Source organism: Protopterus annectens, chromosome 1.part1, assembly GCF_019279795.1.
Source record: "Protopterus annectens isolate FY-2018-M chromosome 1.part1, PAN1.0, whole genome shotgun sequence".
NCBI classification, from domain to species: Eukaryota; Metazoa; Chordata; order Ceratodontiformes; family Protopteridae; genus Protopterus; species Protopterus annectens.
Genome location: NC_056726.1, coordinates 517,329,493 through 517,347,200, shown reverse-complemented (window position 1 = coordinate 517,347,200; position 17,708 = coordinate 517,329,493). Strand labels below are relative to the sequence as shown.

At 43.4% G+C, this 17,708-nt stretch overlaps 1 protein-coding gene across 1 annotated transcript in view; it reads right to left on the bottom strand.

The window, feature by feature from the left end:
• Positions 1-17,708, bottom strand: part of LOC122814803 (vacuolar protein 8-like) — a 988,388-nt gene that overhangs the window by 569,513 nt on the left and 401,167 nt on the right. The window contains exon 5 of the mRNA XM_044087110.1: positions 10,413-10,532. Coding sequence (XP_043943045.1) covers positions 10,413-10,532 — 120 coding nt within the window. The remainder of the gene's footprint in view (positions 1-10,412; positions 10,533-17,708) is intronic.

Genomic DNA, 17,708 nt, shown 5'->3' with positions numbered 1-17,708 from the left:
CTTACGGGGATGTGCAGATAAGCTTCTATTAAGTCTAAGATGACCAGCCAGGAGTCCTTGACTAGCATAGGCAGCAGCTGTTGGAGTGTAAACATTTTTAACGTTGGTACCACCAGGAAGGTGTTGAGAATTGTCAGATCCAGGATAGGGCACCAAGAGTTCTCTTTTCTGGGCACCAGAAACAGTCTGGAGTAGAAACCCTGTCCCCTTTGCTCTGTTGGAACAGGTTGAATAGCCCTGACACTGAGAAGAGAAAGTATTTGCTTTTGGGCCTCTGCCCACTGGTTTGGGGGAAGGTCTGGCAATCCGTTTGGGGTTGGCAGTGAGTGGAAGTAGAATCTGTATCCCTGGGATACAATGTTTAAGACCCAACAGTCCTGGGTAATGTATTCCTAGTTTTTTGCATGCAGGGTGAGTTTTCCTCCTAGGGGTGCAAGTGCTTGGGCATGGCTGGGAAGGATGCAGGAGAAGTCATTGTGAACTTTTTCCATAAGACGGTGGCTTACCACTCCCTGTTTTTGAGGTGGGAGCACTCCATTGTTTTGATCTGTGCATACCGTGAGACTGTAGTCTTTGTGGTCTGTTGCCCCTGGGTTTGGACTGAGAAGGCATAGGAGGGACTGGAAAGGATCAGTTTTTTGAAGGCCAATGTCTACTGAATCTAGGTGGCTGTACCTGTAAGAAATCTTTAACAGTTTGCATAGTCTTTTTAAGAACTTCTTCTGCTTTTGTGCCAAACAAACATTCTTGATTTAATGGAGCATCTAGTAATTTTGCTTTGACATGGTCTGGCAAGATTTGTTCCTTTAGCCAAGCATGCCTTCTCAAAACAGACCCAGTGGCAGCAGCCCTGCAAGATGATTCTAAGGCATCAAAACTACACTGCAAAGTATGTTTACCAACTCGGTTTGCAGAATGCATTAACTCTTGTAAATCTTTACTTTCTGCACAATCAGGAATCAACAACATTTTTTGTTTAATTAGTTCCATAATATGTTGCTCGTACTTCAACATGTGAAACTGGCAATTTAAAGCCCCGATGGCAAGAGTTGCAGAGGTATATACCTTCTTACCCCATCTGTTTAAAGCCCTAGAATTCCTGTCCAAAGGGGTAGGGTTTTTGGCTGTAGTAGCCTTAATACAAGGTCCCTGGGAAATGGTCTCTGGATCCGCAGTAGGAAGAGAAATTTGTGAGAGTCAGATACTCTGTAGTACCTGTCAGGCTTTCTAGGAGATGGAGGTAAAGTATCAGGGGTAATACTTGACTCCATGAAGACATCATCTACAACATCCAGGACAGGGGGTACAGCTAGAGGCCTGTGCTGAGGCAAGTCTAAAAATTCTGAGTCTCTTTTTTGACTGAGGGTAATCCTGGCATTCCCAGCGGAAATGCTCTCTTAGGGTATGCAAGGTTTCACCAAAAGAAAAGTCGTCTGGAGGGGAGGCAGAGGGAATGGAATCCTCTGCATCTGAATCCTCATAGGTGGATAAGGGTATGTCCTGGTAATCAGGGGGATCAGAATCATCAGACTCATGGTCTGCAGAATCAGAAGGAAAATCAATTCATTGTCTTTTAGAGGGGGAAAGCTGGCTTCCCCTAATTAAAGTAATAAGGTCTTCAGCCATTCTAAGCATTTGTTTCTGAGGCATGGGAGCTTGAGAATGTGCTTTGGTCGTCGGTTTGCTAGGAGTAATGCGAACTCTGGGCTTGAGAAATTCAGTAGTTTTAGTCAAAAATGAAGTAGTCAGTTTAATACGAACATAGGAAGGTCTGAATACACCCTCAGAAGCCGGTGCCTGCACAGCGACTCAAGACCCATCCAAGGTAGAGACATCCGCGGGTTCCATAGTCGAAGAAGCATCTCACGGCATACTAGACTCCTAATGGGTCTGAATAGAGGCCTGCAAATCTGTAGAAGTGGGTATCAGGGGCTGCGAAAGTGCCTCACTGAGTACCGGTGGACTGGCGACTAGCTTAACGGAAGCATCGTCGGCAGTTTTGGACCTATGCGGTCTGTCTCTGTCTTTATCCTTACATTTTTTCGGAAGATCGGTAGTCGGATGGCTTAACAAAGCCATTTCGGAATACAGAGAATGACAGCAAAAGAATTTAGCGACAAAGATAGCCCGATGATGAATAGTTTGGGTGTTGAACAAGGCACAAAACCGACAGCGAGGAACGTCGTGGTCTGGGCCTAAACAGGTGATGCACTAAGAATGAAAATCTCTGTGAGGTATTTGCTTTCCACAGGCAAGACAATTGTTAACTTTTTCTGACATCGGTTTGAACAAGAAAAAAGGATCCCCAACAGGGTACTTAGCTTTAGAAGACTTCAGGTTTGAAACTTGAAAAACGAAAATTTCAGGTAGCGGCCGACTGGCACTTGCGAACTGCTTCTGCTTTGGGCTCCCACTCAGCAAGAAAAGCTGATGCAATGGCATCGGCTGCATGTTTTATACCCCTGACAACCTGACGTCATGGAAGAGGTGACAGCATCCGACGCAGAAATCCCAAGAATCTGGTATTCGGGCTGACTGAGGGCTACCTGCATGCAGATAACACAAGTGTGATGACTGCAACAGTGAAACATGAAGAACATCCTCCATTTGTAGCAGATCATAATAACGCTTTTGTTCCTCAGAAATCTGGGAGGAATCCCATTTGAAGAACTCCCTCTTCTTATTAATGGTTTCTCCAAAGGAAAGTTCTTCAACTGGGGAATCTCCCCCATTAGACTCCTCCTCATGAGATGCATATTCCAGAGGGGAAGTAATTTGGGTGGAGTATGCAAGGGAGTCTTCATCAGAGGAGGAATCCTCAGAATCAGAGAGAAGAACCTGAGGAACAGCAGCCTGCACAGGAGAAGTAAAAGCAGGAAGAGGGAGAGAGGAGGAAGAAGAAGAAGGTTTCAAAACCATCAAGGCCCTAATAAGACCCTGGAAGAAGGCATCCCAAATATACTGAGGGGTGGAAGGGACATTCGGATGCTTGGTCTTTTGTTATCTTAATGTGTCTTTCAGTATGAGAAGACAAAGAATAGAAACCTAATGTAGGCCTAACATCCGATGTAGACAGTGAAGGATCCCTAGAAGGAATGGCAGGAATTTCGCCAGAGTCCTCCAGCAGCACAAGCTGCGGTTTCCCCCTTGTCCATAATGGATGTCTGCATTGCCTCAGACATCTTAGGATCTGAATCCTTGGTGGCTTCCCCAGCGGTACCCGCCGAAGAAGTGGAACTGACCTCCAAACAGACCACTGGGTCTTCATCGACCTCAAGGGGGATGTCAGAGGTACTAGGTGCAGCCAAAGAGGTTTCAAGTTTCTGCTTACTCACCTTCCTCTTCAAACTCAGCTCAGCTGAAGGACCCACAGCACCTTCCATAGCATCTTTAGTGAGACGTTTGAGTCACTGATTCTAAAAAAAGCAATTTAAGGTAGAAAGATGGCTACATAAAGTCTTTGGCATGAAGGCCTGGCAAATGGAACAGGAAAGGTAGTTGTGGCTAGGCCCTAAACAAAGGCAGAGTTTGTTGCTATCTTTACATGGAATCTGCCTTCCACACCTACACTTGCCCTTCCTGGATGATACGAACAACAGTAAACAGCAGCAGCAATAAAAAGAATCCCCAGTGAGGTACTTATCTGAAGCTGGCAGCAACACACGGAATCCGACTGCAGACCATGCGTAACAGTCAACCTTCTGAAATGGCGGTGGAGGATCTCATTTGGCTCCATCCTGTGGACTTAGCTGAAGTGAGGGAAAGCTCAAGGCAGTGCTGGAAGCAATGTGGTGTAACATACTAGAGTCACTTCCTGAGAAGCCTGAACAATTTTAAGCTAAATGATCGACTGTTGGTTTATGTGTTTTCTTGTTATTTTTTTCTGTGCGTCATGTTGAAATTAATTAAATACATACAGTTTAAAAAATCTTTCACAGTGAGGTCAAGCTGAGAAGACAAGGTCACAGGCAATGAAGTCACTAGAGCACCACGGTGGGTGCATGCTGCTCATACAGGCTCATAGATGTGTACTAGGCTAATGGCCCTGGAGCCTTTACAAGCCTAGCCCATAGAAGTGCCCTGGCATATGTCCGCATTTCTGAGAAAAGGGAGCAACATGAAGCCTGCAGATTCAGCCATACAGGTACTCTTGAAAAATGGACTGCGATCCACAGGTCTGTCCCTGGGAAAAGTACCGTGTATTGTTTCATTCATGCCTATAGCACCTTTTGGTGTTTTTCAGTTTAACACCTACAGCTATTTATGGCACCATGATGTTGTTTGCAGCCAGCTTCCTTAAACAACAGACTTATAAGTTAAGGACAGATAATATGTGAAAGTGTGGGTTGGGAAAAAAATGACACAACAATTGTATGTCTAGATGCAGTGGTGGACATAGTAACCACTGCAAGTGTACTTGATATGCATATTTTCATATATTTACATTCATATTTTCATAACAGAGTGAACTAAGTGTTACTGAGGGGCAAAGCATGAACTGTCATGGTAGGAGATATACATAAATACAGTATCACTGTCCATATAAAATGCATTACAGTACAGATGTTGTTAGTTGGTTCTCATTCATTAAGAAAATATGCAGTGCTTCCATATGTTTATAAACAACGCCGAATCTAAGTGACTTACACGCTATTGCAAGTTATCAGCTAAAATCTTGGAAGATGCTGGAAGAAAACTGACACTGACACTTGCACTGTAAGTTATACAAGTTGAGAGATACAGAATGCTGCTTATATAGTTAATTATGCATACAGGCATAATTTTTCATATTTCTGAAAAAAATCTCAAAAACAAACACCAAAAAGGAACTGATGGCCATCATATAAAAGTTAAAGTCAACTAAGTGCTGCTGATACTATGAGCACTGCTCAAAATACAAGATGTTTGTGAAAATTTACAGGGAAGTGCTGCTGATACTATGAGCACTGCTCAAGATACAAGTTGTTTGTGAAAATGTACAGGGAATATAAATCAGTTTTCTACACTATACCATAATACTATAATGATGTAAAGACTTTGAATGTTTTGATTGTTATGACTGTAAAGAAAAAAATAATACTGCTGTCTGTGCATTTTAGCATTGACTCTTCAGAAGATATTTAAATTTGTTTGGTGTATGTCTTTATAACTTGATTTTTCACAAAATGATTAGGAATGTAGGACTGTATATAGGCTGCTACAAGTAAGACATTCCACAGCAGCAAGGTGTGAATAAGCGATAAGAGATGGAGGACACAAGCACTTTTTACCAGTTGACATCACTCTTCCTGTGTTGACACCCGGCTCTTTCTATAAGTGCTTTTATGCTTTACAGAATCACTTCCATGAATACAGCCTCCATGTCTGGTGTACCTGCATCATGATAGAAAGTACAGGTAGACATGCTGAAAGCAACTGACGTGTGCTTCCAAAGGAGCTAGGCTGAGACCGACAGGTAAACTAGATACAGACTGAAGGGGCTGGGACACTGCCTCACCAGTTATTAGGGTACTCAGAGGGAGCCAGCCTTCCATTCCTTGATCATGTCTTTCTTCATGGTTCTGTCATCTTTAAATTCTCTATTGTAGTGTTCCTCTCTGTGAGTCCTCCTGGGTGGCGAGGGCCTTCCCTCAGTTATGGGTAGTTGTTCTGACTCTGAAGCCTGCATAAGGGTCTCCATCTCTTTCTGTCAGCCGGGTGCAGAGAGAGGATTCTCTACTCTTATTGTTTTTTCCAAGTAAAACCGGCACAAAGCTGTCAGTCTACAACAGTCTACAATGAACTGGATTCTCTAAAGCATAAAAGCACTTAGAGTACAAATATCCTAATGCATGATCTGATACACACAAGTGCAAAAGCTTTTTAGGCCTGCACAAGGCAAGCCCCGGGAAAAAGAAAAAAAAAATCTAAGAAAGTTTTCACCAGCAAAATGACAATAAAACAATTAATGAGAGAAAAGTTTTCATAGGTTCATAGGTAGGTACTAGGCTATCGGCCCTAGGGTCCATACAAGCATAGCCAAAAAATGTACCCTGGCTTTCGCCACCCAAGAAAATTATTTTCCCGTGCCCCTGTCGAGCAGAGCCACAGAAGAGATCCCCGGGGTGAATTTCCCATTTCCCATCCAATCATCAAGATTTTTCTTGAAGAGTGCTAATGAGGAGCTCTGTTTGACATAGATAGGTAGTCTGTTCCAGAGTATGGGAAGTCTCTGGGGCAGGAATCTATCCCTCCAGCATGTTCTGTTTATTGTGGTGACAATGTTTAGGTCCCTAGAGCGTGTAGCTCGGAGGGATTGGGATTTCGTTAAGTGGAGCATGTCCAACAGCTCTGGGTTTGACATAGCTTTGTATGTTAGGCATAGATCGCCCCTGAGTAGGCGATATGCGATGGAGTAAAGCTGTAGTTTTTTGAGACGGTCTGCATAGGGCATCTGTTTGAGGCCAGTAATCCTCTTTGTGAGGTATTTCTGTGGTCTTTCCAGTTGTTGTACATGTCTTGTGAGGTACATACCAAAAGGGGTGTTGTACTGTATAATGGGTCTAATGAGTGATGAGTAGAGGGGAACAATGGCCTCTTTTTTTCTGGTTGAGAATCCTTTTGTGATGAGATGAGCCACGTAGAAGGATTTCCTGACCACTGTGGCGATGTGATTATCAAAGGAGAGACTACTGTCCACCTGTGTCCCAAGGTTTCTTATCACATTTTCGGCATTAAGTAGACTACCAGCTATGTGGTAGTTCATGGGTACAGAGTTTTTACCAAAGGGGATGACAATACACTTATTGCATTGAGCTTCAGGCCATGGCTTTGACACCAGGTATCTGTCTCAGTGAGGCCCTTTTGTAGTTTGTCCACATCGTTGGGAGTTTCGATTATGGCTCCTAGTTTGCAGTCATCTGCAAACTTTGTTAGCCAAAGACCTTCTGTGTTGGCCTGCACTTCAGAGAAGTGGATACCAAACAGGAGAGGACCCAGGACTGAACCCTGTGGTACTCCACTTGTCACTGGTCTGATGCCGGATTTGGAATCTGCTACTTTCACAGTGTGGGTTCTGTCCATGAGCCAGTTGGCAACCCATCTTGTGACATAGGGATTTATACCTAGTTTAGTGAGCTTATCTATAATTCCAGAGTGGAGGATCGTGTCGAAAGTCTTGGCGAGATCTAGATAAGCTGTGTGAACCATTTTACCCTCATCTATGGCTTTGGTGACTGCTTCAAAGAAGTCAGTCAGGTTTAGGGGACATAATCTGCCTTTTACAAATCCAAACTGGGTAGGATCCAGAGTTTGGAGATTACCAATGTCTTTGTTTATGAGTTCCACAATGATACGTTCCATGGCCTTGCAGGCCAGGCTCGTCAGGCTAATGAGGCGGTAGTCGTGGCTCCTCCTTTGTGGAGTGGGATAACTGTCACGGTGCGCCATTCAGTGGGTACAAAGCCTGAGGTGAGGCTATGATTGAACATGGTACTTAGGTAGGGTGCCAGTTCATTCTGTAGTTCGTGTAGAATGCAGCCTGGGATATTGTCAGGTCCCATGGATGCTGTGTTCTTGGCTTTGGAGAGTGTGTTTTTTACCTGTGCAGCAGTGATTATAGGAGAGGGGGGTAAAGTTAGCACTGAACCTATCTGCTAGGATGTTGGCAATATCAGTTGGTTCTGTATATTTAGTGCCATTGTGCTGTAACTCAGAGCAGATCTGAGTGTTCCCATTTAGATTCTTGACATAGCTATAGAATGCTTTGTGGTTGTCTTTAGAGTCAGTGCCAATTTTGTTTTCGTAACTAGCTTTGGAGGATTTTATGAGGGATCTCAGCTTCTTACTGAGGTTGACCAGGGAGTTCCTCCAGTCATGGGATTTTACTCTTTTTTGCAACAGTTTCTTTCTTCTGCTGTAGAGTTTGTTTATGGCAGAGGACCACCAGATTGGCTTCCTTTTTTTGGAGGATAACATCTTGGTTCTATTAGGGATAGCATGATCCATGCACTTGTGTAAGTGCTTATAAAGTGCATTTGTGTAGGATTCGGCAGTCATACCTCTAGGGTGTCATGAAGTTTGCCACTTCTGTCTTAAGTGTGAAGTTGGCTTTGGAGAAGTTTTTTACGATGGTTTCCCTAAATGGGGGTGGGGGTGGGATGTGGATGTCTAGGCTGATTAGCTTGTGGTCGGATCTGACCAACGAGGAACTGACCTCTGGTGTGGAACACTGGTTTCTCATGTTGGTAATGACCAGGTCTAGGATATTGCTGCCCCTGGTGAGGGTGTGAATAAGTTGATCCAAGGCATTGGAATTTATGAATTCTAGAAAACGTTGAGCAAAAGAGTTGGTATATGAGTAGTTTTCCCAGTTAATGGTGGGGTAGTTGAAATCGCCCATTATTAGGGTGTTGGGTTGTACCCTAATACTTTCCAGTGTATCAAGAAATGAGGAGTGTGAATCCTGGGGCATGGTAGGGGGTCTGTAGCAAGCTACAATTTGGACTGTGGTCTTGCCCAAAGTTAGTTGCACTTGGATAATCTCGGATGCATTATGCTATGCAACTAGCCTGGAGCTGTGGATATCCTTAATGAATATGGACAAGCCTCCGCCTTTAGTGCTTCATTCTGGGTTAGGTTTTCAGGGTACTTACTATCTTTCAAAGAATTCTGCAGCTAGGACCTCTGAGGTTGAGACCAAACTGATTGACCACAATCTTTCTCACCAAAATACAACATACACTTGCAGCAAAAAATGAACTGAAGCTGATATGGGCTGAATGCCCCTTTTTACGAGATGTAGGCATGTGTCCCTATATTGGAGAGGAGCCAACCCATGGCAGGACATCAGAGCTCTGGGCAGACATCCATCTATGGCTGCAAGTAACTGCAAGATGTCATAACTACTACTGCAACAGTGATCCATACACAGAACATGTGAGGGTGTTGATCACATATAAGTTAGACCACCATAAGCAGGGCAAGAGTGATGCGATAACAGTAAGCAGGATGCTGGGGTGTATCCTCAGGATGAAGTACTCCAGGAGGAAGGAGGTAATGCACCCAACTCTACATGCCCCTAGTCAGGTAACACTTTCAGTACTTTGCACATTTCTAAAGGCCATAAAAGGAGAGGGGCATACTGCTGCTACAAAAAGGTCTAGAGAAAAGCCATCAGAAGAATGTGTAGGATGGACATAAGTGGTATGACCAGAGACTAAAGAAACTGGAGCTTTTCCATCTTGGCTGTACCTGCAATATGATACAATATGACACAAAGTGCAGGAAGACATGCTGAAAGCTACCAAAATTGTTGCCTCCAGAGGGGGTCTGAGGCTGGCTGGCAAACCAGATACTGAGTGCAAAGGATAGGCTATGGATGTCAAATCAAATTGGAGACCTGAAGGGGTCACAATGAGCAAGAGGACAAAGGTTGAATGAGGAAAAGAGTACACAGACAACAGATTTTAGGGGTCAACTACTCCCTATATCTGCAAAAGTACTTCTTCACAGGGAGAGTCGTGAACCTACAAAGTGAACTATCAGAACGGGACTCCAGGGAGGAATTCAAAAGGGCATGGGACAGGCAGAGAAAGGATGGGTAGAAGGGAAGTACAACAACAAATATTCTTAAAGAGTAGATTAAAGAGGCTGTCTCCTTTCCCCATCAAACAAACATGATCTAATTTTATATTTAAATGTTAAATAAGATAAGTAGATGTAGAAAGAGGATATATCATACAAAATGTAGCCCTACCTAACACAAGAAGCACCTACAATGTATCCTTTTTACATCTTTTAATAGCAATAAGAGGCCCAAATGATCTGCCTTTTGTATGGTGTTCTAACTACAACAGGGCACCTTTCATGATTCCATGGTGAAGGCTATTATCAGTCATTTTGTGTCATGAGGACAGCAGTCTCTTTGGAAAATAAATGTTTACTAGCCTGTGTAACCATAATCTAGAACTGCTACAAATGTTTCTTTTTTACAGTTTTTGCAAAATGCATCACTGGAATTGGCTGGATATAATGATAAAATCCATTTATCACTTGAACATGTCTTCAGAAATCCAGGTGGACAAAGGATTTTTTTCCTGAGCAAATCAGTGATGTTACCCACTTGTGAAGCTTAGTATTTCCACAACTGTCCCTTCAATTGTTCCAAACCTAGCACATATCTTGCTCTGCCTTTCTAAAGAGTACACATAATTGTAATGTAAAGTGGATGAGAGCTGCCAAACTTCACTCTAGATACTGGCTCTAGCACATTACTTTTCATTCATTCCTAACTACAACTGCACAGATTTTTGTTTTCCACTAATCACATTAGTTACTACATGGACAGGCTGCATCACTGCTTTATACAGTGTCTGCCACAGACTTACAACAAACCACTACAGCTGCTACATGTAAGAAGGCAATCTGCTTACCTGAGGTAGCTAAGGTTGCGACACAAGCACAGGAATTGCACTGAATGACAGAGTCACCTGACTCAAGTAGCTCCAACATTGGTTCCAGCAGACCCAGCTGTACTACTAGTTCCTTGTTCACTGCACAAACACAAAGGACATGCCAGTCAGATGGTATAATGGCATACACATACAAAGAAATGAGCATTATAAAAATGGAGCAGACATATAGGCTATATACAGTTTTTGACCTTATCCACTAAATAACAATCACACACTACAACAATTATACACAACTCTACAAAAGTTGAATCTGTACCACTAAAAAATACATTTCACCTCTTACAACAAAAATACTGAGTATCTTTTAGTAAAATGATTCGTTACAAAATTTAAAACCAAGTCAAATACACAATTTTCTAGGTTAAATAAATGCCCAAGTTACTTGGAAAATATATGCTGTCACATGTCCTGTACAATGTATTTAACTGTGCAAAGCGATCCAACCCCTCATACCCCCCACACACACACACACGCATGCACACACACACACACGCACACACGCACACACACACACACACACACACACACACACACACACACACACACACACACACTCACGTACACACACACACACACACACACACACACACACACACACACACACACACACACAGTCCTATCACTTTAGTGTCAACAGCTGAGTCTGGGGTTTCTTTCTTAAAACTGCAAGTACAGTCTGCAGTTGCAGCAGGCCAATATTATCCTGCCTTGTAGAATTTGTTCTGTTTTTTGGTTATAGAAGTGTCACCATACCTTTAGCCAGCATGCCCAGTAACAACTTCCATACATTAATGCAGAAGGTTTGTCAGTGACTCCTGACCCACTGCAATACTAACCTCCTGGCCCTTGTCAGTGGTTTGGCCGTCAGACACAGTTCTGTACCTTTCACAAGTGAGGAAGTGCCATCCATGGGATGCCTCATACTTTCTTTTGTTAATGAGGTACTAGTACTGCAAGTCAAACTCTAACCATATTTTCATAAACAGCATACATGGCTGTTGAAAATGAAGGTGTGCCATCATTGGGGCTCCATTTAACATTGTTTAAGAAATACCATTTTGAACTACTATTGGCAATGACATAGATGTAGTTAACATCTGAACTACATTATAGTCACACAGCACAATGCCCAGATGCTCAAAACCAAAGCATTATTCATGCATACTTAGAAAAAGATTATTAGCAAACTGAACCTAATATGAGAAATGCATACAAAACTATCAAATCCTGCTTCTTGTAGGAGAATGTATAGCTCAGATGACAATTAATAAAAGGAACATATCTGGACACTCTTAAATGTCTACACAAGTGCTGGATGGGTCTGCATGACAGTTCAGTAAAACTTGGTTCTAGCACTGTTTCACAAAACCCAGTTAATTAAACTGGAATAAAGAACCGAGTTGTCAACAAAAAAAAAAGAAAGAAAGAAAAGAAAGAAAAGAATGCTCCTTTCTCTCCAATACTACCCCAACCTAGAGTTTTTGCATTTGTTTGCTTTGTTTTTCTTTTTAACAAAATGCAGCAAAAACAGAGTTGAATTTATGAATAAGCAGGAGATTAGGGGGTGCAAAAGAAGTTGTACCAGCAGAAAAATAAAATTATTCTGGTGATATATGACATAAACCAGTTTTGTTTCAGAGAAATATTTTGGTCAGCAGTTTTTAAGAAAAAGAAGTTATGTACTCACCGTAACATTCCATGTTTGTTGTCCAGAATCTCACCTTCATTCTTGCTGGTTGGGTTCGGAGCTGATCCTCGGCTCCGAATCAGCCGCATACTAAAGCTCGAGAGCTTCCACTGGCTCGAGGCTACATCCTATCCCAAGATGCCTAGCGGCTGTTCCCCAGATCTTGTTTGAGAAACTAATCACTAATGTATGCTAATAGGCAAGAAGGGAATCAGACCATATGTTGTCAATCTATAATCTCCTCTAAGTCCACCAGAAAGGGGGATGGATGGGTGGGATGCAATAATGAAGATGAGATTCTGGACAACAAACATGGAACATTATGGTGAGTACATAACTTCTTTATGTTATGTTGTCCTATCTCGCCTTCATTATTACTGGTTGGGACAGCGTCCCCAGCACCTTCTTTCTTGGGTGGTTCAATGGAATAAGCTCTTCAGAACAGTGGAACCAAAGGATGCCCTGTTCCGGGAGGCCACATCTAGTTTGTAATGAGTGATAAAGGTGTGAGGATTGACCCATGTAGCAGCAGCACAAATCGAATCCAACGGAATTCTAGACTGAAAAGCAATGGAAGTTGACATTGCTCTAGTTGAATGTCCTTTAATTTTTCCTGGTGGTTCTTTATTGTGAGAGTTATAGACATGGTGATGGTCTCAATAAACCATTTAGACAAAGTAACTTTTAAAACTGCCATGCCTTTTTTATTCTCTGAATAGGAAACAAACAATTGGTCTGACTTTCTGAATTCTTTGGTCCTATGCAAATAAAAGCACAACTATCTATGCACATCCAATTGGTGGAGCTTGTATTCTGCCTTGTTACCACAATTAGGAAAAAATACAGGTAATTCAATAGATTGGTTCAAATTAGATTCAAACCCAGCCACTGGGGATGCACAAGCCAGTACCTTTCTTTGTGCCGGTCCCAAGCCTGGATAAATGGGGAGGGTTGCGTCAGGAAGGGCATCTGGTGTAAATTTTGCCAAATCAAACATGCGGACAACAGTACAGATATACATACCAGATTGGTCGAGGCCCGGGTTAATAATGACTGCCACCAGTATTGTTGGCCAACAGGGTGCTGGCGGAAATTGGGCAACTGTTGGCCAAAGGAGGAGAAGAGGGGGAAGGCATACCCGAAGGCAGGTAAAGGCTAGGACTGTAGTAGTGAGGTTCAGTACTTTGAATGTTGGCAGTATGACTGGTATAGGGAGAGAGCTAGCTGATATGATGGACAGAAGGAAGGTTGGTATATTGTGTGTGCAAGAGACCAGATGGAAGGGGAGCAAGGCTAGGTGTATCAGAGGCAGGTTCAAATTATTTTATCATGGTGTGGATGGGAGGAGAAATGGCATAGGGGTTATCCTGAAGGAACAGTATGCTAAGAGTGTTTTGGAGGTGAAAAGAGTGTCAGATAGAGTGATGTTTATGAAGTTGGAAATTGATGGTGTAATGATGAATGTTGTTAGTGCATATGCTCCACAAGTTGGGTGTGTGATGGATGAGAAAGAAATTTTGGAGTGAGTTGGATGAAGTGGTGATGACTGTACCCAAGGGTGAGAGAGTGGAGATTGGAGCAGATTTCAATGGGCATGTTGGTGAAGGGAACAGAGGGGATGAGGAAGTGATTGGTAGGTATGGTGTTAAGCAAAGGAATGCAGAAGGTCAGATGGTAGTGAGTTTTGTGAAAAGGATGGACATGGCTGTAGTGAATACATATTTTAACAAGAGGGAGGAGCATAGGGTGACATAAAAGAGTGGAGGGAGATGCACACAGGTGGATTATATCTTATGTAGAAGGGCCAGTCTGAAGGAAATTGGAGACTGTAAAGTGGTGGCAGGGGAAAGTGTAGTTAGGCAGCATAGGATGGTGGTTTGTAGGATGACACTGGTGATCAAGAAGAGGAGGAGGAGTGTGAGGGCAGCACCAAGGATCAAATGGTGGAAATTAAAAAAGGGTAATTGTGAGGTGGAGTTCAGAGAAGAGTTAAGACAGGCAATGGGTGTCAGTGAAGAGTTACTGAATAGCTGGGTAACTACAGCAGAGCTAGTAAGGGAGATGGCTAGAAAGGTGCTTGGTGTGACATATGGAAAGAGGAAGGAGGACAAGGAGACCTGGTGGTGGAATGAGGAAGTACAGGAGAGTATACAGAGAAAGAGGCTGGCAAAGAAGAAGTGGGATTGCCAGAGAAATGAAGAAAGTAGACAGGAGTATAAGGAGATGAGGTGCATGGCAAAGAGAGAGGTGGCGAAGGCTAAGGATAAAGCATATGAAGAGTTGTATGAAAGGCTGGACACTAAGGAGGGAGAAAAGGACCTGTACCGATTGACTAGACAGAGGGACCAAGCTAGGAAAGATGTGCAGCAGGTAAAGGTGATAAAGGATAATGAGGGAAACGTACTCACAAGCGAGGAGAGTGTGTTGAGCAGATGAAAAGAGTACTTTGAGGGGCTGATGAATGAAGAGAATGAGAGGGAGAGAAGGTTGGATGACATGCAGATAGTGAATTATGAAGTCAGTGGATTAGCAAGGAGGAAGTAAGGACAGCTATGAAGAGGATGAAGAACGGAAAGGCTGTTGGTCCAGATGACATACCTGTGAAAGCATGGAAGTGTTTAAGTGAAATGGCAGTGGAGTTTTTAACTAGATTGTTTAATGAAATCTTGGAAAGTGAGAGGATGCCTGAGGAATGGAGAAAAAGTGTTTTGGTACCTATCTTTAAGAATAAAGGTGATGTGCAGAGCTGTAGTAACTACAGAGGGATTAAACTGATCAGTCACAGCATGAAGTTATGGGAAAGAGTAGTGGAAGCTAGGTTAAGAAGGGAGGTGATGATTAGTGATCATCAGTATGGTTTCATGCCAGGAAAGAGCACTACAGATGTGATGTTTGCTCTGAGAGTGTTGATGGAGAAGTACAGAGAAGGTCAGAAGGAGTTGCATTGTGTCTTTGTGGACTTAGAGAAAGCATATGACAGGGAGAGGAGTTGTGGTATTGTATGAGGAAGTCGGGAGTGTCAGAGAAGTATGTAAGAGTGGTACAGGATATGTACGAGGGTAGTGTGACAGCGGTGAGGTCTGCAGTGGGAGTGACAGATGCATTTAAGGTGGAGGTGGGATTACATCAAGGATCAGCTCTGAGCCCTTTCTTATTTGCAATGGTGATGGACAGGTTGACAAACGAGATGAGACAGGAGTCCCCGTGGACTATGATGTTTGCAGATGACATTGTGATCTGTAGTGAGACTAGGGAACAGGTGGAGCAGACCCTGGAGAGGTGGAGATATGCTCCAGAGAGAAGAGGAATGAAGGTCAACAGGACTAAGACAGAATATATGTGTGTGAATGAGAGGGAGGAAAGGAGAATGGTGAGGATGCAGGGAGTAGAGGTGGCGAAGGTGGATGAGTTTAAATACTTGGGTCCAACAGTTCAGAGTAATGGTGAGTGTGAAAGAGAGATGAAGAAGAGAGTACAGGCAGGATGGAGTGGGTGGAGAAGACTGACAGGAGTGATTTGTGACAGACGAGTACCAGTAAGAGTGAAAGGGAAGGTCTACAAGAGGGTAGTGAGGCCAGCTATGTTATGTGGGTTGGAGACAGTGGCATTGACAAAAAGGCAGGCGTCAGAGCTGGATGTGGCAGAGTTAAAGATGTTAAGATTTGAACTGGGTGTGACAAGGGTGGATAGGATTAGGAATAAGTATATTACAGGGTCAGCCCAGGTTGGAAGGTTTGGAGACAAAGCCAGAGAGGCAAGATTACATTGGTTTGGACATGTGCTGAGAAGGGATGCAGAGTATACTGAGAAAGAGATGCTAACGATGAAGCTGCCAGGTAACAGGAAAAGAGGAAGGCCTAAGATAAGGTTCATGGATGTGGTGAGAGAGGACAAACAGGTGGTTGGTGTGACAGAGCAAGATGCAGAGGACAGGAAGAAATGGAAACAAATGATCCGCTGTGGCGACCCCTAACGGGAGCAGCCGAAAGATGAAGAAGGTTCGAATTAGTTTCAGAACAGACGTTTGGTGAAAAGGTAGGATTTGTTCTGAGGGAAACTCTGTCTTTGTGAAAAATCAAATATGGAGGGCAGATAGACAGAGCTTGCAATTCTGAGACCCTCCTGCGGAAGTAATAGCTGTTAAAATGATTGTTTTTCCAAGATAAATATTTTAGTGAACAAGAGGATGCTGGTTCGAAGGGCGGAAGAATCAAAGATGATAATACTAAATTTAGGTCCCATGGAGGAGGAGGAGTAGGTTCTCTTAAGGGTGGTCTTAATAGAAATATACCCCTGAGGAAGGCTTTGCATAATCTGTGGGACATTACATTAGATCCAATGTCTCCCACATGATAATTTGATATGGCGGCTAATTGTACTTGTATTGTAGCTGCCGCTGCCCTTGATTAAAGATTTCCATTAGAAATTCCAAAATTGCAGATATGTGGGCTGTAAAAGGATCTATGTGCCTTTTGTCCACCCAACAAGAGAACCTCTTCCATTTACTTGCATACAGTTTCTTAGTCATCTTCTTGTGTGAGGAAACCAAAATGTGTCATATTGCAGGGAATAATTCAGGAAGCCTGGCTATGATTGGAAGTGGAGTAACCAAGCTGTCAGCTTGAGGCTCTGAAGAGCAGGGGTGTAGTGTTCCTGACTGATGCATCAGAAGATCTGGCACTGGGTCCAGGATCCACGGCTCCTCTTGAAGGTGGGGCTAAAGAAAGGGGAACCATATCTGATGAGGCCAGTAAGGAGCAATGAGAATTATCCTGTGACTCAACAACCTGGCTTTCTGAATAATGTTTGAAATTAATGGAAACGGGGGAAAAGCATAAAGAAGTCCCAGGGGCCAATCGTGAATGAGTGCATCCCTCGGTGACTCTCCTGGAGGGGAAATGAGGGCAAAATAGTTGCTGCATTTGACATTGAAGGGCGTGGCTAAAAGGTTGCAGCAAGGTTGGCCCCATTTGCGAAAGATTTGATCCGCAACTTCCTGATTCAAGGACCACTCACGATGCATGAGAATTACTCTGCTTAGTCTGCCTGCTATTATGCTGGATTTCCCCAGGATGTGCGTTGCTGTCAGAAAGTGATGAGAAGCAATTGCCCATTGCCAAACTCTCTGGGCCTCTCAACATAGGGGATAGGATCTGGTTCCCCCCTGTTTGTTGATGTACCATACCACCAACATATTGTCTGTTTGAATCGCAATAGTCCCCATGGGAAGAGAGCTCTGGAATGCTCGCAACACCAGAAGCACCGCTCTCATCTCTAGGGCATTGATGTGCAAGTGATACTCATAATCTTTCCAAACACCTTGGACAGTCTCTCCCAGATAATGCCCCCCCACATCTTATCTGGGACACGTCCATGGTCACTGTAGCAACAGGCTGGGGAAGTACAAACGGTCTGCCTACCATTACTTGAGTGGACTGAAGCCACCATGGTAGATCCCTCTTGCAAAGATCCGTAATCAGAATTTTGTGTGACATGGGTAACTCCTGCATGGACCATTGGGCAAAGAGTAGCCACTGTAATATCCACATGTGCAGACGTGCCAGCAG